The sequence below is a fragment of the Schistocerca piceifrons genome, chromosome 5 (genome assembly GCF_021461385.2).
Source record: "Schistocerca piceifrons isolate TAMUIC-IGC-003096 chromosome 5, iqSchPice1.1, whole genome shotgun sequence".
NCBI classification, from domain to species: domain Eukaryota; kingdom Metazoa; phylum Arthropoda; class Insecta; order Orthoptera; family Acrididae; genus Schistocerca; species Schistocerca piceifrons.
In genome coordinates, this window is record NC_060142.1 from 374,602,607 (window position 1) to 374,626,423 (window position 23,817).

The 23,817-nt window shown below is 38.3% G+C and overlaps 1 protein-coding gene across 1 annotated transcript in view; it reads right to left on the bottom strand.

Moving 5' to 3' along the window:
• LOC124799311 (Down syndrome cell adhesion molecule-like protein Dscam2) overlaps nt 1–23,817 on the bottom strand; it is a 250,854-nt gene that overhangs the window by 132,692 nt on the left and 94,345 nt on the right. The window contains exon 11 of the mRNA XM_047262898.1: nt 14,061–14,217. Within this exon, the coding sequence (XP_047118854.1) occupies nt 14,061–14,217 (157 nt within the window). The remainder of the gene's footprint in view (nt 1–14,060; nt 14,218–23,817) is intronic.

Consider the following 23,817-nt stretch of genomic DNA (forward strand, 5'->3'; position numbering starts at 1 on the left):
TTTCTCAAAGAACAGCATGATTCCACGTGACCTTGTTTTTGTTCAGCAGTCAGCAGTCATGACAGAAATTTGGCAGCAGTATTTTTCTTCTGTCACAATTTGCTGAACTCATAGTCACTCCTGATAGCTCCACAATTTCTTCAGTGGTCTGTTGGCAATCTTCATTGATGACTGCATCAATGTTTCCAATAGTTTCATGTGTTTGGACCATGAAAGGATGATCAGAATGAGGTTTGTCATCAACTGATATTTCACCATTTTTGAAATGGAACAACCACATGAACACTTCAGCTTTTCCCATAGCATTTGTCCTTGTACACCATTTTTAACATTTCAAGAGTTTCTGTTCCATTTCAAGAGTTTCTGAGTGAAAAGCACAAGTTCACTGCCAAGCAATGGTTACAAAAAGCAACCTTTACAAAATGACAGTCCCACAAAACAGTTGTCACTATAAACCCTGCCAAAACTAGTCCTGACCTCCTTCAGTGATGGCACTCAGCTTATTGACTCTCTGCATTCATAGTGCCAAAATGCAGTACTACAAAAGCTCTGCTCTCCAAAAAAATTAGTTTAGTTCCTTTTGGGTACCTTCTTGTATATGGTATATTTTAACCACTGATGCCCCTTTTAAAATGCTTCTTAGATGGCTACCTTAAACTATTCACAATTCAGAGCAATAAAGGAAAGAAGAGACCAGCTGAGTATATGGGATGAGTCACATAAGTGATAACACCCCATTTATTTCATGAATGGTTCCAGATATCAAAATGAGGTTTTTGCAAATGATAAGAGAAGGGATACAAAATTTTTATGTGATAAAGAGCCTTAATTTTTGTAATTCTTGTAATGTAGTGTTTGAAAAGACAAGTACAGCAATGTAATGGTTGTTAATTTTTAGGTTGAAACTCTCTGCAAAAGAATCCAAGAAATATTCTAAAATTAAAAGGCAAGATGGTCATAATTAGCTATTGCACTGCAAACAGCCTCAAGTCAGGCTAAATCATAGTATCACGCCTTCTGACTGTTTACTTGTCTGTACTGCAGAACTAGCAGGAACTGTGTGGTCTATCAGCAGATCACTTCAGCTTCATCATTCCTTTCATGCAGACATACATCAATGTGGAGAAGTTAGACATGCTTCTTTTACCCTGAGAATGTCAAAGAAATGCTGTTGAAACAGTATGGTGGTGTAGGGATATCTATCTCGATCATTGCCATCTGTCATGAATTATTAGGTCACTAGTGCAAACAGGCAACTTCAACATCAAACAGAAGACAAGAATGAAGATAATTGACAGAGCACATGAAGAAGCTGTTGCAGCTACAATGCTTATCAACCTGCATTGTGGCATGAGATGTATTGCCACAGAATGAGGGATCAGCCAAATGAGTGTCATTCACATCTTGCATCAATATAAATTCCACCCTTATCATCTTTCACTACTTCAGGTACTCGGAGGACATGATTTCATTGTCATATAGAATTTTGTCAGTTTGTTCTGGGTGGCACCTGAGAGATAACACTACATTTTCACAATGTGTGCCTTTCACAAACAAAGCAACTCTGTAAACCATGATAATGCCACTTTTCATAATAAGCACTACTGCACAGCTGAAAATCCATGCTGGCTTTGCCAGGTACAACACAGACAACCATGAAGCATAAATGTATGGTGCAGCATCATAGGAAATTCCGTTCTGGGACCTTACTTCATCCGATGTGTGGTAAATGAAAATACATGGGCATACTTTCTTACAAACATTCTACCTGTTCTCTTAGAAAAGATACCACTGGATGGGCGACAGTGTATGCGGTTCCAACATGACGACTTCCCAGGTCACTCTTCCTGTGTTGCTTGTAAATATTGAATGAAAAGCTTTCTGATTGTTGGATAGGATGGAATGCTGCAGTACAGTGGCCAGCCAGGCCCCCTGATTTATTTCTATGAGGAACATTTAAAAATGCAATCCATCATGAAACCCAATTACACCTTATGATATGCAAGGTTGAAGGATGCAGCAGCATATGATCCTATGTACTTTCATAGGTTCATCTATCTCAGGCGCGGGCAAACGTTGCACGCGGCTCATGAACGTACAGCGCTGCACGTGTGCTGCTTGCGTGCAATCGTCGACCGGGGCAGTGGCCACAGCCATTGCGGTACTCTCCCAAGTTAGAAGATCCAGAGTGGGCTACCGACCTTGAATTTTTAGTAGACATTACCAGACAGGAATGCATTGAACACAAGTTTGCAAGGAGAAAATCAGCTAATTTGTGAAATGGCTGCAAAAAAGTGCAAGCTTTCACTAAAAAGCTTGAGCTGTGGGAACAACAGCTCTCATCAGGGAACACAGTGCGTTTCCTTTCCCTACTCTGTTTACTGTGCGAGAACAGAATTGCAAAGAATATGTTTCCGTACTCAGTGCAATAAAAGAGGAATTTCTCAAGCGATTTGCAGATATATCATATTTATCCCAAGCTTTTGAATGGTTCTCAAGACCATTTGCTGTTTCTGTAGATGATATTCATCCCAATTTGCAAATGGAATTAATATATCTACAGTGTAATTCTCGTCTGAGAGACAAGTTCCTTTTGGCAACACGTGTAATGGACTATTATCACGACTTTCCACAGCAAGACTTTTCTCGTCTCCATTGTGAAGCCGTGAAGATAATGTCAGTGTTTGGCTTGACATAAGTTTGTGAGAGATTTTTTTATGTTATGAAAATTAATAAGTCTCGGTTAAGAGCAAAAAAAAAATCTGTGATGAAAATTTACGTAATTGTTTGCATTTGTCTATATATAGAAACTTGACAATTAAACATTAAACGTATTGTAAACCCCACCTGTGATAATTAAATAAAATGTATCGTAGGTAACAGGTGCTCTTTCAAAGCAGAGTTTCTTTCAAGCACTCCTACTAAACTTATTCCTTCATTCAATAAAGCAAGCTAGGAAACAAAACGCATTACAGAGGAAGGAGTGGAGAGACGGTATGGTGGGGAGGGGAGAGAAGCGGGTGGTCAGCTTGCCCCTGTGTGCATGTAGAACACCTGTTAACTGCACACGAGCAAGTGTACCGCACACGTGCAGGATTCCTGCCTGCCTCTGATCTCTTGAAAGGCAATTGCAAAAATAGCTTGCAGTCAATGGTAAACAATTTGAGCATATGGTAAATTAAAGTGTAAAACTATGTTTTGTTATGTGTTTATTTTGTGGGTGACATATCATTCTGAATAAAATGTTTCAATGAAAACAATCAATTACTGACAAAATTATTTAATTGGATAGAGAATTGGATAAATAAAATGCTTCATTTATTTAAAGTGTATTCCATGTAACTACTATTTCAAGTAGAGTCTATAGAAACATTTGTCTGGCAGCTGGTGTTTTACCTTTAAGGAGCATTCAGGTAAAGTCATGTCAGGTTTTTTTTTTTTTTTTTCTCCAAATCTAAGGAAGTTAATACAGTGGTTCCTTTTTTCCTGTGAATAGATCTGTTTATCATTATGAAGTATGGATGACCAACATTTCTGTTTCAGCTTTGACATGTAATCAGCAATGAGAATGGTTTAAATGGAAAACTGCCTGAAAAAAACTAGCTGTTTCTACAAAAAAACTTAGAAATGTACACACATTTGAAATAGTTTCCTAAGCACCATCTTATACACCAGAAGCTAGCATTTTCTGGAAATCCAAATGCAAAAATCATACCTAGTGCTATATCTATGTCATATAAGAAATGAGGTTTTATCTTGCCTGTCTTACTGCATATAAAAGGGATGCATTATGTAAGAGCTCTGCTTGGCAGTTTACACCACAATAGCTAACTCTGGTCACATTGCTTTCCAATTTTAGTACATTTCTCAGAGTCTTTGATGAAAGGTTTAATACTTGTTTCAATACCTCAGTTGATACCAGAATTCAGAGTAATATCCATACCAAACATTATGTACCCTCAGCATACTCTCAACTGTGGAAAGCTCATTTCGATATTTGGAACCATTCACAAAATAAAAGGGATTTATGTCTTATGTGACTCACTATGTATAATGAACTGTAGGTGCTTATTTGACTTAGCCATGAATTACATATGTTGTCCTTATATGAGTCCATTGAATATCAAAAATTGGGGTTGCAGCATGGACTTTTCGGATTTGACTGGCTGTTCCTTCCAAGTCACACCATGAGGAACTGTTACAGGACAGAAAGTGGTAAATTATATGTTTTTATACAATTACTTTTTTATCCTACTCTGCATAGATAGAAACACAGTTTATCATTAATCACACTGGTGGTAATGAGAAGACCATTGGAGCAAAATGAATAGTTCTGATGGTGAATGACAGTGGAGATCACAAGGTGAATTAGCATCCAACACAAGTCCAGAATGTAGCTGATTGTCTAAACATGTACCACAATCCAGGGAAAAGTACAAATCACAAAACATTAATCAGGAAAGGTCAAAACACTCTGCTATCCAATGGCACATATATAAGACTTTAGGTATTAGTGAGAGACTGCCTGCAATTGGCGAGCTGGAGTGTATCAGAAAACACTCATCAAAGGAGCAGCATCTCGCCTGCTGGCTGCAGCTACTGCATCCTGCACTGGCATGATCCATGGCTTTTACCTGGAGGCCAAGTATCTCTTAGGTGTTCTCTCTCTTGATATTCACTCAATGTGGGGAATCTAAATCACCCTCAGATACAAAAAATACTATCAGGATTTTTCATGTGACTCAGCTGAATTGGCAGACACTTGGAGATAGATGGAAACTATCACAAGGAAGTCTAATTAGAAAGTTTCAAGAACCAGCTTTAAATATGAATCTAGAGGTGCACTACATAGCACTATGTATCATTTGCATAGGGATAGTGTAGACAAGATTTGATTAGCTGTTTAAACAGTCGTTCTTCCCATGCTCCATATGTGAATGGAATGGAAAGAATCTGTAATATCTGGTACATTGAGAAGTACCCTCTGCTGTGCAGTTCACAGTGGCCTGCAGAATATGGCTGTAGAAGTAAACACATGAGGGTCATTCAGTAATTAAAAAGACAATTTGGTCTGAGGAAAAAACTGTTAGCAGGGCAAGTTTGATATTTTTATGGTTTTAAGTTGGTATCCATGGGATGAGCCCTGATCAGCTGATGTATCAACATTATTTTGTTTATACCCTCAAAAATACATTTCAAAATGGCGAGTCCGCTTGAAACGTTCACATTAGTTGAACTTTTTTTACTTGCTGAAGGCGAGAAACCAGTGAATATGTACTGTAGAATGTCTTAAGTTTATGGTGAAGGTTGTATGAATTGTGCAAATTTTTACAAGTGGGTAGAGCTGGTTGTGGCTCAGTGACTGACAAACACTGTTTTGGCTGACCAGTTGCAGTTTCAACTCCCTCACTAGGAAGTCGAATTGAGGAAATTATTCATGCCGACCGCCATGTGACTGTGGAAATGATAGTTGATTAGGTTCAAGTTAGTACTGGTACTGTGAGCACTTCCTCAACAAAATTTTAACTTGTGATGAAACTTGGGTTCACTATTACGGGCCAGAATCAAAACAACAAAGCATGGAGTGGAAGCACACCAACTCACCTGTCAAGGAAAAATTCAAAACCCAAGCATCAGCAGGAGAAGTCATGCTGACAATGTTTTGAGATGCTGAAGGCCCAGTTTTTGAGATTATCTCAAAGAGCAGCATACAATGAACAGCCAATGCTACTCAGATTTGCTTTTAAACAAGGTGAAGCCAGCCAAAAGAGAGACATCATGGATCTCAGAGGAGAGGTGTGATTCTCCAGCAAGACAACACATGTCACCATATTGCTCAACTAAGCCATGAAACCACCAACAAAATGGGCTGGGAAGTACTGCCTCATCCCCCTTACAGCCCTGATTTAGCATTTAGTGGTTTTCATTTGTGTGGTGCACTGAAGGAGGCATTATGTGGGAAGAGATTCCAGGACAACGAGGACATGAAATAGTTTGTGGGAAATTGGTTCAAACATCAAGGTAAATGGTTCTTTGCAACCAGAATAAAAAAGGTAGCCCATTGGAACAAGTGTGTAAATGTTCAAGGGGATTATGTTTAAAAGTAGAAAAAGTATTGTTTTGTAAAAATAAATACTTTGTCTCCAGACCAATTTGTCTCTTTAATTATTGAATGTCCCTCATAAATTATCATTGTTATCACCTTGTGAGAAATGGTGAATGTTATCTGGGCTTTATTTGGTAGTGGTGTTGCCACCATGTCATTATCCTGCTTGGTATTGAAAAGCTGTTATCTTTGTCACTGATTTTCCTCAGAAACTTCTTTACTTTTGTTGATGACAGAAGTGCTAAAGGCAGCAAGAACTCTGCTGTGATCTTTTTCTATTCAGGGTAATATTCTAGCTGTATATTTTGTCATTGGAAAGATAGTTGTTTATATTACAGAGCTGCAAGAAAACTCCAGAGTTCCTTTCATTTAGCTATTCCCGGTGAATGATACATCTCACTCCACTGAAAAAACTTTTTTTTCTTTTCTTTTTTTGAGTTCAATAGAGAATTATTATTTAGCAATAAAAAAACTACATACATATGTTATTGCACATAAATCTTTTTCAGTATCACAGAAGGAAGTACTGTAGGAATGTATGTAGTAGAGCCTAGTAAACAAAAATATGTAGTACATATGAAATTTGTATGTATTGTACATATGTATAGAAGTAATGCTTAACAAAATTCTTAACACTGGTCCGTTTAAGTAAGCCTATCTGCTTATGAGCAGCTAACATTTTTCATGACAGGTATCTGACACTGGTCACTTTCTTCTTGAGCTTCAAACTATCACAATACAGTATCTAAAACATGTAAATGCTTCAGAAGCAGACAGTATATTTTCATCTTTATTTTCTGTAACACTAGTTGGCATCAGCTTTATCAGTGGTGAGGTATACAATTTCACTATCTTGCCTGATTTTGTGCCCTGAAACTGCACCGTTGACACTAATCCAGTTTTGAACATCTTCTTCATCGTTTTCATGGCAGTTTTCTTTTAGCATACTGAGCATTTCCTGCATATCATTCTGTTCATCATTTACAATTAGACTTGAGAAACTTCGGCCATACCCAAAATTTTATTTCAGGCTTTCTTCAAATTCTGTTCCGTTACACTGTCCTGTGCTGCACCGATCATGTAGGACATGTTTCAAATCGATATTTTTATGATTTCATAACAGACTGTCTGCTCCCTCCTCTTCCCTTTCTAACAATAACTTACTTAACAATTCTCTTCTGTAATATGATTTGAAAGTTTTGATAATGCCTTGATCTGCCTTCCTGGACAGCGTGCATACCTAGTAAGCCTAGTATGCGTGACCAGGATAAGCCATTTTTACGAAAAAAAAAAAAATTATAATTTTGAAGAACTAACCCATCCCCCTATTTCGCCCTCCGTGTAAATATACATACATCATGCAGTTGCTATATACTGTATATCAATGTAATATAATAGTATTTGTTAATTTTTTATCAATTTGTTGCATCCTTGAGCCCCCAGTTCTTGGTGTATGTTTAGCGGTTGATGACGTCAGCTGTGGGAGCCTAAGGCAAAAAAGTTAAAGTTCTTATACATTGAGGTATAGGAGAAGCGATGTTTACAATGCTATAAAATAATGGTAAATATCATTTTCAATGGGAAAAAACTTGTTCATGTTACAAAGCACTAAAAATAAAGGGTACACGCTGAGTCCTTCCCAGACGGCGGGTTTTGATTACCTCTCGTTGTGCCCTGAAATAAGAAATGTCCTGCCCACTATCCTTTCCACCGCCTCCTATCGAGGTATTCTGCTGTCCACCGAACCTACACAATATACTTGTCCATCCTTACACAACCCTTGCTCCCAAGCCCTTACTTCATGGCTCATACCCCTGTGATATACCTAAATGTAAGACCTGTCCCATACATCCTCCTACCACCATCTACTCCAGTCCGGCCACTAACATCACCTATCCCATCAAAGGCAGTGCTACCTGTGAAACCAGTCATGTGATTTACAAGCTAAGCTGCAACCACTGTGCTGCATTCTATGTAGGCATGACAACCAACAAGCTGTCTGTCCGCATGAATGGCCACCGACAAACTGTGGTCAAAAAACAAGAGGACCACTCTGTTGCTGAATATGCTGCCAAACATGATATCCTTCATCTCAATGACTGCTTCACAGCCTGTGCCATATGGATCCTTCCCACCAACACCAGCTTTTCTGAATTGTGCAGGTGGGAACTTGCCCTGCAATACATCCTACGTTCCTGTAACCCTCCTGGCCTCAACCTCTGTTAGTCACTGTCCTCAACCATCCAGCCCCCTCCCTGTTCCCATTCCAGCACTACACAACTGTCATTTAACCGCCACACCCAGTCTTTTAATTTCTTTTTAATATCTTTTTATTTCTCTCCTTTCCGCTACTTACCCCCTCCCCCCTCTGCTCCTTCTCTCCTGCCCTCCATCTAAACTGCAACCACTTCACTGTCCGCCACTCCCAACATACTATCCCTCCCCCTCCCTGCTCAACCTCCTCCTTACCCCCACTCACTCACCACTCCCATCATGCACTGGTGCTGCTGCTCACAGTGTGGTTTCAGCTCTCTGAGACTGCACATGTGTGTGCAAGTTGCATTTGCATGAGTGTGTTTTTGTGTATGTGCGTCTACTGCTGACAAAGGCCTTAATGGCCAAAAGCTATAATTGTATGAATCTTTATGCTGTGCATATTGTGACTCAGCATCTCCACTATATGGTAAGTGGCAACTTGGCAACTTTCCTTCTCTGGTATTGTAGATTCCATGCCGGCTTTTGCATTGTTTGAAATTGATGTTTCAACTCTTCTGCTGGGATCTTCTTCAGGAATGTGTGATGTCCACATTAACTGAACAGTGTCAATGACCATTGTGGTATTATGTTATAAAGGAAGGGGGACATCTACCCACATTTATGCTGGGGAAGTTGGATTATTGGGTGAAATTCCTATGGCTACCATTGGTGGATCATGTCACTGGGTAGTAAAGTAAGTTTTCTCCTGACTAATGTTGAGGAAGTATGGTTATTGGATAGAATTCATTTGACTATCTCTGGTGGACCAACATGACTGGATAGAAAGGGATTTTTCCTGCACTTTCACTGAGGAGAGTTATTGGCTAAAATTCTTCCTGCTGCTATTGGTGGGCTACCATCATTGGATAAAAGTGAAACAGGCAGAGGCAGAGAGGGGCAGGTCCAGATCTGTGGGAAAGGGGCAAACTGGGGTATCTGCTACATACAGCAATTTCAGAGTGTGCCAAATTCATATTCTTGAAGGAAAAAACCTTGTATCACAAAGCGCCTAGCATCCAGTGCACATTGGTCTATCAATTATTATTATGATTTTGAAACACGTCACTGTTGTCATTTGAACATTTTTAACACATTCTAAGTTGATTTCTGAATAAATCAAAGTTGATTTTTGAATGTGTGCACAGTGTATGTACAGTCTCTGCCAGGGGAATCCCTGTCACATCTAGAACTAAAAAACTTTTCCACAGACAAAAGGGGATGGGACTACTTGAACAGGTGAATGTTAATCGTTGTTTGTTTATATGGTTGTATGGGTGTGCAAATGATCAGTATTGTTATAATTATTAGCAAAATCCACAGATTCAAACTAGCAGAGTGGAAATAAATGAATAACAGAAATAGAAGATAAGAAATATTACATATTAATCATCTCGGTGTGCCAAAGAAAATGAAACTTGGACAGAAAATATTTGCCAGATCACTACACTACTACGAGCTACTTGCACAGTTCCTGGTTAGAAGCCGCTTAAGTTCTATTCTCAGAATAGCTCTGAAAATGCATTGTACGAACGCATAATAACACCTAACCAGAGCATAAATACGGGATAACTGAACTGGTGATTCTGGTAGGGCTAGTGAAGTTATATGGAGAATAAGTTTTGTCAATGATATGAATAGTTACAGAATTAATGGTGACAAAATTGTTTGTTAGAATGAGTAAGGAGAAGAAATGAGGACATCACACAAATTATATGGAGTAATATGATGATTCCGAATTTTTATAAAAATTTCGTGCTACTACTTTTCGACATCCGGCTTCAGAAACTGGTGTATGAATGAACTGTGAAGCTATTTCCTAACATAAAACTTTTTGTTTGTAGTAGTCCTAATAGATATTTGATATTGGTACTCTGTGAAATATATTCTGTCCTGTTATTTGTTTAAATGCGGTAGATAAAAATGACCATTTGTGCTAAAACAGTGTCACTTATTTGATGTGTGTACAATTGCTGCAATATTAGAAAGGCCTATTTTTTTTTAATTTAGCAGACAGTGACAAAATTGACTTAATCAAATCTAGAAACCACACCAGTTTGGGGTACTATTCGTATTAACAGCTTTTTAAGTATTAGACAACAACAGTTTAATTTTTCATGTAGCAGAATGTTTGACTAACTTTGACGAGATAATAGATTTTTTTGCAGAAAGGAAAACATGCCATGTAAAACTGTAGCAAGATCAGGCAGAAAAAGATGCTGGGACCTAAGGATTGAAGAAATGTGTATTTTCTTACTTGTCTCTTGTCTTTTCCGGTTTTATTTTTCCTATATTTAATTTTATTTCACACAAAAGAGGATGTTATTAGCTTATAGGCAACAATGAGCACAAATGTTCTGAAGCATTCTTATTCTCACAGTTACAATTAATCCCACCCAGTAATAATTGTGAGTTTTTTAAAGGGGGTAGGACATCAAACCAACTGACTAGGAATGGGAGAGGCGCAACAGGACATTTTAATTTCCATGGTTCTGAATATAGGTTTGATGGTTTCCATTACAAAACATACACATTTGAATACCACAGGGTGAAATACAGTGATGTACAATAAAAGAATGTTCTATAAAGAGGCACGGCACTGCACTTTGGCACACTTATGAGGGCTGTTCAAAAAGTAAGGTGACTTGTCAAATTGCACGGGCAACATACATTTGATTATTGATCTTCTTTTCGTTATGTTGGTACACATGTCCCAAACATATAATCACTGTTTCAGGTGTACAGCATACTTCATTTGTTTTTGACAGATAGAAAGGTTAGATGTGTTTTAGTGTGCTCACCGATTTTCGATTGTTATACAAAATGGAGCAAAGAATTTAAATCAAATTTTGTGTGAAAAATGGAATCAAGTGCTCTAAAACACTTGAAATGTTGACAGTGGCATACAGTGAATTTGCTCTAAGTAAAAAAAAAAAATGTTTACAAGTCCTTCCAAGATGGCCAAGAAGATGCCAATGACAAACCTCGCTCTGAACGCCCCAGCACATCAACAACTGATGAAAACGTCAAAGCTGTGAAAAAAATTGTTTTGGAAAATCATCGAATTACTGCAAGAGAAGTTGCTGAGGATGTTGGCATATCAGTCAGCTCATGTTGTGCAATTTTTTCGGATGTTTTGCGTGTGAGATGTGTGTCAGTGAAGTTTGTTCCAAAAATTGTCAATTTTGACCAGAAGAACCATCACATGAGCATTGTGCAGGAGCTCTTGAATGACACAAGTGATGACCCTGATTTGCTCAAAAGGGACATAACTGGTGACAAAATCTGGGTTTACAATTATGACTTTGAAACCAAAGCCAAATCATCCCAATGGAAGCATCCTGGAGAGCCAAGACTGAGAAAAGCATGCCAACTTCAATCAACTGCAAAGTTTTGCTCACTGTTTTTTCAATTACCATGGCGTAGTGCATCATGAATTTTTGCCTCTAGGTTGTATGGTGAATAAGGAGTATTACCTTGATTTTATATGCCTTTTGTGAGCTAGGCAAAATGCAAAAAATATCCAGAATAGTGGAAAACCAATTCATGGCTTTTGCATCACGACAGTATGTGTATTGATCCATAATTGCTTGTGAGAGATTTTTTGGCCAAAAACAACACAACAATCATGCCTCAGCCACCATATTCAATGGATCTGGCCCCCTGCAACTTTTCTCTTCTCAAAACTGAAGAGACCTATGAAAGGATGAAGATTTTCAATGATTGGGGAAATAAAAACTGCATCACTGGAAGTACTTAAGGCTGTACCAAAAAGTGCTTATGAGAAGTGCTTTGAGGATTGGAAGAAGCGTTGGCAGAACTGTATTGTATCTGGGGGGATTACTTTGAAGGGGACAACATGAATATTGATGAATAAATAAATATTTTTTCATAAAAATATAAAGTCACCTTACTTTTTGAACACACCTCATAAGACCAAATAATATGTCTTACACTTCCTCGAACATATATGTTTTATGTATCAAACTCTGCAAAAAGATATGTGCTACAGAATGAGCATATTTTCGAAAAATATATTTTTTTAAATTTTTTACTTCCTAACTCAAACGTTCAATTTTTTTTTGGGGGGGGGGTGGAGGGGGGGGGAAAGGGGGAAGAGGGGGGGGGTGCTGCTATCAAGTTTTTGTATTGGTTCAGAAATATTGTAGATCTGGGACTGGAGAGGGGAAATGCTTATCGAAAATATGTTGTTTGTTTTGGTCGTACACTGCAGTTATGTATTCACTTTCTTGATGGTGGGAAGCCATGAAGATGGAAGTTTAAAGCTGTCCTCATAGAGGAAGTATACACTATGTAACAACCCAGAAGATTTTACCTTCAGTCTCACTTATGAACTAGACAGTGACTGAAAACAAGGGTAGCAAAGCAAAAGTAGAAGCAGAAACACAGAGCTCAGTTTTCAAATATTCCTTTGAAAATGAAAACCCAGGGGTATTTCACCAAAATAATTCTCATATCACTGCAAAGATAAGTCATATTAAGTTAGCAACAATGGCACTGAGAAACAGCTGAAACTATTGAATCTGAACTAAACTCCACGTCCCAATGGAATCCTTATCAAATTCTATACCAAATTTGGGACTCATTTACTATAATGTACCATAGATTCCATGAACAAAAAACAGCACTTAGTAACTGGAAGAAAGCACATCACATCTGTCTACAAGAAGGATAACAGAAGTGGTCCACATGGGATAGTGTCACAGGGATGTTGAAACTGAATTGGCAGACACTTGAAGATAGATGCAAATTATCTTAAGAAAGCTCACTTACAAAGGTTCAAGAACTGGCTTTAAATTAGTACTCCAAGAATATACTGCAGTACACTATGTATTGCTCCTGGAGGGATTGTGAGGACAAAATTAGATTAATCACAGCACACAAAGAGCATTTAAACAGTCATTCTTCCCCTACTCCATATGTGAATGGAATGAGAAGAAGCTCTAATAACTGGTACAATGGGAAGTATCCTCTGCAATGCACTTCACAGTGGTTTGCAGAGTATGGATGTAGATGCAGATGTTCCAGTTTTGTCTGACAAGGAGCTGTACAATGGAAGCTGAAAACTTTCAGGACCAAACAATCCCTATTCAAGTTTGGTGCGAAGTGAGACCCAGAGGTTCAATCGTATCAACTGTTTTGCATCAATATTCATTCACCTCCTTACTGTTTTTCATATAGAGGCTGGAAGAGCAACTTTTCATAGATTCAGATTGTGATATTAATGTTGCTGTTGTCTGATAATTGCAATGTTCCTCCCAACGGATGTTCAGAAGTACGCACAAACATATAGTAGCTAAGTGGTCTTCCACCTTAAACACTTGATTGAGAACCTTGGTCCATGACTGTTACACTCAACCAATGCTGGCAATGCTCCCTCAAGTTATTATCAAGTGTCATCGCCATGGAAACACACTTAGCTTAATCACTGCTATGGGTACAGTTAATATTCCTCCAATCCTATCTGTAGATACATTTATCACTCTTTATTAGAGATGCTATGTCAATCTGAAATGGCATGATAATGAAGTATTGAATCTGCAGGACAATAAGGATAGGTAGTAGTGCTGCTTGGATTTATTAGATCAAAATGTATGGTTTGCTGCAAATTTCGTAATTTCTCTCATTCTCTGTATAAGATAATTTGTGTACAAAAGTTTTAAAAAAAGATTTTTCTTACCACGAGATATAGGAGCCTGTGAGACTTTTGGACTTGGCTGTCCTTCTCCAACTGTTGTCGATGCTGTAACCCAGAAATCATATCTCTGAAATTCTTTCAGTCTTCTTACTTCATATATTAGTTCCCTGTCTCCAAACACAGTTTCCTTCTGTGTTTCCTATAATTAAAAGAAAATTTCATACAATTTTAATAGCATAAAAATGTATCTAATGTTCCTAATAAATGAACCATTATTTGTATGTCAATATAACCTGAATATGAATGAAACAGGTACACAAATGATTCTTTATAACAGACCCCTGCACCGAACTCCCCAGTTTTCTCTGCGACTGCAGTTTAAGAAAACATATGCAGAATGAAATTTTCACTCTGCAGCAGAGTGTGCACCGATATGAAACTTCCTGGCAAATTAAAACTGCATGCTTGAATGAGACTCGAACTCAGGATCTTTGCCTTTCATGGGGAAGTGCTCTGCCATATGAGCTACTGAAGCACGACTCGCAACCTGTCCACACAGCTTTAATTCCACCAGTACCTTGTCTCGAACCTTCGTGCTTGGGTAGCTCAAATGGTAGAGCGCTTTCCTGCCAAAGGCAAAGGTCCCAAGTTCAAGTCTGAGACTGGCACATAATTTTAATCTGCCAGGAAGTTTCATATCAGCACACAATCTGTTGAATACTGCCAGGGAATTGCTCTCATCATGCATTTTTAAGTAGCAGGTAGAAGGTAGGGACATACAGATAAGGGATGGGAAGATTTCTGTGGGGTAGCTGAGAAACTTTGTGAGGGGCATATGTTTTAAAGGATTTTTTAAGCTCAGTCTGGATGGAAAGAATGATTTCCTGAACAGTGACGTGACCAAGAGCTGATGCAATCTCTCTTCCGCATACACTTTTTTTAATCAGATACCACATTAGTAGAGCTTTAGTCTGTAGTGAGGCTCATGATAGAGCAATCTTTTAACCGTTATCTGATAGCTTATGAGTTGGAGTGGGGTTTGAGATTTCAAAGCTGTTTTTCAAGAAGTATTTTTTTTTTTTTTGGGGGGGGGGGGGGGGATTCATACAGAAAGTCGGGAATTCCTGGAATACTTACAAAGATTGTTTTTAGAGGAGGAGGATCACATTTGTGGGTTCTCTTTTTTTTCTTTTCTTTTCTTTCTTTCTTTTTCTTTCTTTCTTTCTTTTTTTTTTTTGACAAATTTCCACCATGTGACTAAATTCTATCATTTATTTCATACAATCATGGTTCTGACTTCATAGCCATTCTGAAGTGCAAGTTGAACTGAAAATTAACAAAGCATACAGATCACACAGTGGAAGGCTTAATGTGGGGGTGGGGCAGGGGGGAAGGAGGGGGGGGGGAAGAAATAACAAATATGAGAACATTACTTACATTTACAAAATTTCTGGCATGCCTAAATGACATGTCATCATTGAAATAATATACAGGGTGTTTCACAATTCATGATACACACTTCTAGAGATTGTAGAGGGAACTTAGTAGATCAAGTTTTACATAGCAACCCATGTCCAGAAAGGAAAACAAGAGCTACTCAATTATGCACTAGATGTTTCTTATGCAGTTTGCTTCTTATGGTAAGCTATTCACATTCATGAATAGTATGATGACACCATGTCATGTGATGTCCTCTGTTTCCATCTGCCTTTTTTTTTTCATGCTTCCTGCTGATACATCTGTTGATATTACAGTGACTAACACTGCAGTGACAGGATGCCTGAGTTCAAATTTGCTGAGCGCACTGATATATTATTAGTTTGTGGTGAAGCTCGCTATAATGGAAGAGAAGCTCAACATCTGTACCATGAGTACTTTCCAAATCATGTGATGCCATTGCATCTCGTGTTTGGCAGTACAGAACAACAGGAAAGTGAGCAATTCACAAGCAGTAGAGCAAATAGTGGTGCTCCAAGAAGGTGGTGTACTGTCATATTGGAAGATGAAGTGCTTCATCAATTTGAAGAGAACCCATGGGACGAGAACTCGAGCCACTGCAAGTGATTTGCATGTGTCTCACTCGTGTGTCTAGCATGCTATGCATCAACAGTAACTCCACCCATATCACCCTCAGAAGGTACACACCAGGCTTCCAGCAGATTTTGTGCCGCGTGTCAATTTCCGTACTTGGTTTTTACACCACTGCGTGGATTTTCCTTAGTTTCCAAGGCAAATTTTGTTCACCGACAAAGCACATTTCAACAGGGAAAGTGCTCTGAATGCTCTAAATAGCCACATTTGGGATCAAGAAACCCCCAAAGCTACAAGTTCATGAAGATTTAAGGACACCTTCAGCATCATATCTGGGCAGGTGTCTGTGATGGTCACGTGATTGGCTTGTACATCCCCACCTAACAGGTGCCAGGTACTTGATATTCCTGCAACAAGTGCTGATGGGGCTGTTTTAAGATGTGCCATTGAACATTTGGCAGAAATTGTGGTTCCAGCAAGACGGCATGGCAGTACATTTTGCAGTTTATGTTTGAAACCATCTGAACATAATTTATGGGGACAAGTGGTTCAGTCAAGTTGGTCCACATGCTTGGCCTCTAAGATCCCCAGATTTAACCCCTTTGGACTTTTTCTTGTGAGGCTACATGAAGAATCTTGTTTACGAGACACCTGTTCAGTCAGAGGAATATGTGATTGCAAGATCATGGCTATGACAGAAGTGATTAGCAATATGCCACACATGTTGAACAGTGTTTATGCGAACTTAATGCACAGGTACACTGTGTGCATCAAACTTGATGGTCATTGTATTGAACAGCTGCTGTAATATCATAACACATAGGAGTGAAATCTGGACGTCTTGTTTTCCTTGTAATATGGAAACAAACTGTTTCTTGGCATGAATCCCTGTGTAAAATTTGATTTACTGAGTCCTGTCTTCAACTTCTAGATATATATGTAATATCAATTGTGAAACACAATGCATAACTGGTGTTATAAACCAGTTGTTGTATTACAGGATATGAGAACATATAAAGATACATGATACAGCTGACATTTTGCACAAAGGATAACATTAACTAACTATACAGCATATTTAAAAGACAATATGTCTTATACAAGAACCAATGTTAACACTTCTCAAAATAATGGCAAATACTGTTACAAAGTGGCACCACTGTATGAGCAATGCACTCTTTGATTTGCCAAAAGCATTACCAGGAGAGGGAAACGAGTGTTTACTTGGCTAAGTGTTTAACATATCCTTATAATACTCCTTATAATACTCGCCCATAACAGCTTTTTATAGTGCTGCAAAGCAGTACTCAATTATCAGTGTGGAAATATGCCATTTTCTAGATGTACAATAAAACTTGATCCCTAAAATAATGACATAGATGTAATATTATAAAAAGTGATCCACTGATTCCTGGTGACTTACATAAAAGGCAGTATGCAAGAGTCATGTGAAATGCAGTCAACCCACAAATCCACACACCTGCAAATTTGCTGGATGTATTCCAATCTCTGTCTTTCTCTACAGTTTTTACCCTCTACAGCTCCCTCTAGTAACAGGGAAGTCATTCCCTGACATCTTAATAGATGTCCTACTATCCTGTCCCTTTTCCTCACCAATGTTTTCCACATATTTGTTTCCTTGCCGACTCTGCACAGAACCTGCTCATTCATTACCTTATCAGTCCACCTAATTTTCAACATTTGTCTGTTGCATCACATCTCAAATACTTTGATTCTCTTCATCTCCTGTTTTCTCACAGTCCGTCTTTCACTGACATACAATGCTGTGTTCCAAACATACATTCTCAGAAATTTCTACCTCAAATTAAGACTTATGTTTGATACTTGTGTATTTCTCTTGGCCAGGAATCCCCATTTTGTCAGTGCTACTCTGTTTTGATGTCCTCCTTTCTCTGTTCGTCAGTGGTTATTTTGCTGCCTACGTAGTAGAATTCCTTAACTTCATCTACTTCATGACTATCAATCCTGATGTTAAGTTTCTTGCTATTCTCATTTCTACTACCGCCTGCCCCCAGTAGCTGAGTGGTCAGCATGACAGAATGTCAATCCTAAGGGCCCGGGTTCGATTCCTGGCTGGGTCGGAGATCTGCTCAAGGACTGTGTGTTGTGTTGTCCTAATCATCATCATTTCATCCCCATCGATGCACAAGCCACCAAAGTGGCATCAAATTGAAAGGCTTGGACCCGATGAACGGTCTACCCGCCCTAGTCACACGACAGTATAGTATGGTATTTCTACTACTTCTCATTACTTCCATCTTTCTTTGCTTTAGTCTCAATCCATATTCTGTACTCATTAGACTGTGCTTTCTATTCAGTGGATCATGTAATTGTTCTTCACTTTCACTCAGGTTAGCAGCATCATCAGCACATTGTATCACTGATATCCTTTCACTTTGAATTTTAATTCCAGTCCTGAACTTTTCTTTGATTTCCATCATTGCTTCTTCCATGTACAGATTGAACAGTAGGGGTGAAAGTCTACATCCCTGTCTTGCACCCTTGTTAATCTGAGCATCTTGCTCTCGGTTGTCCATTCTTATTATTTCCCTTGGCTCTTGTCACATTGTGTACTACCCATCTCTCCTTACAGCTTAATCCTATTTTTCTCAGAATTTTGAATGTCCTACATCATTTTACATTGTTGAATTTTTTTCCAGGTCAACAAATCATATGGATGTGTCTTGATTTTTCTGTGGTTTTGCTTCCATTACATTGAGCAACAATGCAAATGTTATGGGCTCAAAAATAATTAATCCTTATTTATTTCCATCTGCTGAATCAAAAAATCTCCATAAAAATAAATATTAGCTCTTGCTCTGGAGATAAAGTGACATTTCATTTTTATAGTCATAATTTTCAGTTTGGGGGAAATTTTGTTTTCAGAATTGGCGCACCTGTCCAATGATAAAACACAAATGCTCTTAAGCTGTTTGTAAGTCGCAAACATAGATACTGTTGCTGTGACTGAGTTGCATATAGTTTGTGTTGTGATTAAAACAGAATTTCTGGTTTGAGAGTGCTTTTGTAGTGCAAAATTTGTAACAATGCCGTGAAAATGTGTAAATAATATGAATAATTTTTGTTACATTTGTGATGAAACAACATTTTCTTCACAGAAACACAATCTGACACCTCTTGTGAAGACTGCCTATCAGCGTTATTTTGGTATGAAAGTAGGGGACCAGGATAAGTCTTGGGCTCCACACACATGTTGCAATGCACGTTCAGTTATGCTGCAAGAATGGCTGAAAAATAAGAAACGATCTATGGCTTTTGCTGTGGCTATGGATTGCCAGGAATCTACAAATCAAACAGATGACTTCTTATTTCTCTTCATCTCCACCTATAAAGGCAGGATTGTCTATTAAGATAAGAAGAACAGTTCAGTACCTGAATCTTTGATCTGTTAGTTGAATAATTCCACATTCAGTTAGCTTACCAGTTCCCAAAAATTATGTGTTTGAAACAGAAAATAGAGAAAGTCTGGAACAAGAAGAAGAAGAACCAAACAAGCCTTCCACATCCCATGACCCTGATTTTGGGGGAAAAGGTGATAAACCATACAGACTGAGTCAAGCAGAATTGTGTGATCTCATTAGAGATCTTGACCAGTCAAAGGATAAGGCAGAAATTCTTGGGTCTTGACTGCAGCAATGGACTCTTCTCGAAACTGCTGTCATAGTCTTAGTACAGAATATGTTACATGGAACTGTTTCCTTTTTTTGGAGAACAAAAACAATCTTGTAGTTTGGTGTGACATTAATGGCTTAGTGAAATCTTTGAATCTGAACAATGATCCAACTGAATGGAGGCTATTCATTGATTCCATTAGCTTAGTTTGAAATCTGTGTTACCACTCAATGGCAACTGCCTTCCTTCTACTCCTGTTGGTCATGCAGTTAACATGAAGGAGACATTTGCAAATATGACAGACCTCTTGGATTCAATCAAATATCATGAACATAAATATCTGTGTGATATAAATGTCATTGCCATACTCTTAGGAATGCAACTGGGGTACACAAAACATTGCTTCTTCTTATGTATGTGGGATAGTAGGGATAGGAAATTGCTTTATATCAAAGCAGACTGACCAGCAAGAAATCTTAATCCTAGTGAGAAAAATGTCATTACCAAGCCTCTCCTGGACCCAAAAGATGTTCTTCTTCTGCTGCATATCAGGTTGTGTTTGATGAAAAATTTTGTCAAAGGTATGAACCAAGAAGGATGGGGCTTTAAGTACACAAAAGAGAAATTTGCAAAATTAAGTGAAGCAAAAGTTATTGGGCAACAGACTTGAGAACTTGTAAAGGATCTTGCATTTGACTGTTCATGGATTTTTAGGCAGCAAAAGAGATGATAACTATACTCAGCTGGTGACAGTGCCCCTGCAAAAATACCAGAACAGTGGATGCAACATGCCCCATAAAATCCATTTTCTCCACTCCCATCTAGGCTTTTTCCCTTATAGTTGTGGAGCTGTCAGCAATGAACATGGAGAAAGATTCAATTAGGACATTTCTGTTATGGAACAAAGATATGAGGGCCAATGAAATGAAGCAATGCTTACAAATTACTGTTGGTCTTTGTGTAGGGATGCTCTTGAACTCTGTTACAAGAGGCAAGCTCAAAGATGACAATCTCATGCAGCCACTCTCCAGACCCAACCATCTGTGAGGTATTCTTCCAGCAATTGAGAACTCTCAAAATGTAACTACCATTTAAAAAAATTCAAATACGCATTCAGTGTTATTAGCATACATAATTAAAATGTATCTCTTTTCTTAATCTGTTAACATGAAATACTTCCACCTAGTGGTATCACAGAAATTAGAACTGAGGAAAATTTTTCATTGTCATATTCATTTTTCTTGACTCAAAATTTGTGAGAATTGACTCATGAAGTGCAGGGAACATTCAAATTTTTTTTTGTTGGCCAGTTTTATCAGCTGCAACATCAGAATTGCCCCTCTGGTGCCTTTACCTTTCCTGAGACCAGGCTGATTATAATGTAACACATCTTTAGTTTTCTTTTTCATTCTTCTGTATATTACTCTTGTCAGCAAGTTGGATGCATGAGCTGTTAAGCTGATTGTGTGATAATTCTCCCACTTGTCAGCTCTTGCAGTCTTCAGAATTGTATGGATGATATTTTTCTGAAAGTCAGAGAGTATGTCGCCAGATTAAAACACTCTACACACCAATGTGAATAGTCATTTTGTTGCCACTTCCCCCAATGATTTCGGAAATTTCGATGGAATGTTATCTATCCCCTCTACCTTACTTGATCTTAAGACCTCCAAATCTCTCTTAAGTTTTCATTCTAGTACTGGATCTGCTATCTCTTCTAAATCGACTCCTGTTTCCTCTTCTATCTTTTCCTTCATAGAGGCCTTCAGTGTACTCTTTCCACCTCTCTGCTCTCTCCTCTGCATTTAACTGAGGAGTTTCCATTGCACTATTAATGTTATCACCCTTGTTTTTAATTTCACTGAAGGTTATTTTCACATTGCTATGGGCTGAGTCAGTCCTTCTGGCAATCATTTATTTTTTGATTTCTTCATATTTTTTATGCAGCCATTTTGTCTTTGCTTCTGTGCAATTCCTATTTATTTCATTCCTCAGTCACTTGTATGTCTGTATTCCTCAATTTCCCTGAACATTTTTGCACTTCCTTCTTTCATTGATCAACTGAAGTATTTCTTCTGTTACCCATGATTTCTTTGCAGTTACCTTCTTTGTATCTATGTATCTCTTTCCAACTTCTGTGGTTGCTCTTTTTAGAGATGTCTATTCCTCTTCAACCATTCTGCCTACTGAGCTATTCCTCATTGCTGTGTCTATAGCTTTAGAGAACTTCTAGTGTATCTCGTCACTCCTTAGCAGTTCCGTATCCCACTTCTTTGTGTATTGATTCTTCCTGACTAATCTCTTAAACTCCAGCCTATTCTTCATCACTGCTACCTTGTGATCTGAGTCTGTATCTGCTCCTGGGTATGCCTTACAATCCAGTATCTGATTTTGGAATCTCCGTCTGACCATGATGTAATCTAACCGAAATCTTCCTGTATCAGCTGGCCTTTTCCAAGTATACCTCCTTCTTTTGTGATTCTTGAACAGAGGATTTGCTAATACTAGCTGAAATTTATTACAGAACTCTATTAGTCTTTCTCCTTTCTCATTTCTTCTCCCAAGTCCATATTCTCCTGTAGCCTTTTCTTCCATTCCTTCCTCTACAGCTGCATTCCAGTCCCCCATGACTATTAGATTTCCATCTCTCTTTACATGCTGCATTACCCTTTCAATATCATCATATACTTTCTCTATCTCTTCATTATCAACTTGCGATGTTGGCAAATACACATGAATTATTGTTATCGGGGTTGGTTTGTTGTCAATTGTGATAAGAATGTCACTGAACTATTCAAGTAATGGTCTCTTTGCCCTACCTTCCTATTCATAATAAAACCTACTCCCATTGTACCATTTTCTGCTGCTCTTGATATTGCCTCAAACTCATCTAACCAGAAATCGTTGCCTTCTTTCCATTTCAATTTACTGCCCCCTATTATATCTAGACTGAGCCTTTGGACTTCCATTTTCAGATTTTCAGCTTCCCTAGCATGTTCAAGCTTCTGAAATTCCATGCCTGGACTTGCAGAATGTTATCCTTTCATTGGTTAGTCAACCTTTTTCTCATGGTCACCTCCCCTTTGCCAGTCCCCTTCCAGAGATCTGAATGGGAAACTATTCTGGAATCTTTTACCAATGGAGAGATCATCATAACACTTTGTCAATTACAGGTCACATGCCCATGGATACATGTTATGTGTCTTTAATGCACTGATTTCTATTGCTTTCTGTGTTCCCATGCTGTTGATCATTGCTGATTCTTCCACCTCTAGGCCTGAACCTCTGCCAACTCCTCTACCCTCTTTGACAAGGCCATTACACAATGAGGGTGACTTCTTATACAGAAGTCTTTGGCCACCAATGTTGATTATTAATCAAAATTTATCTGGTGGCAGGTTCCAAACCCAGTACTGAGGTTGTTTTGATTACTAGTCAAAGACACTACCCCTAGACCACAGGTGCATGAATATTTGATTCCTTAGTGTACTATCTGCCAGACAACAGCAAGGAGTTAATAGTCCATGGTGACTTCAGTGTAGATTTTCTAAAGGACTCTGCTAGGAAAAACTATCTGGAAACCTTATTTGGATCCTACAATTTGATCTCTATAATTAGCTTTCCTGCATGGGTGGATAAAAATGGTAGGACCGTAATTGATCATGTATTCTTTGGCGAAGCACAATGCTCTCTCTAATCATGATGCACAGCTTGTTAGGATAAATAGCATAGTGCCTTACAGTATGGATGCTCACCAGTGTAAATCAGTTAGAACAATTAATGACTCCAATACAAACGTTTTTAAGAACAGTTTATAGGAGATGACCAGGGATGAAATTTATAATGAAACATATGCTAACATAAAATTTAATCTATCTGATGGTAAATTCATGATATTATTTGAAAATAGCTAATCAGAATGGACACTAAACAGTCATGTAAAATACCATGGATCACTAGAGGGACTAAAGTATCTTGTGAAAAGAAAAGGGAAATTCCCTTTTTAGTAAGAACAAAAGGGATTCTGCAGCAGGTGCACACTACAAAAACTATTCAAAATTACTAAGAAAGGTTATTACAGAGATCAAGGAACATGCACATAATGTCATAAATC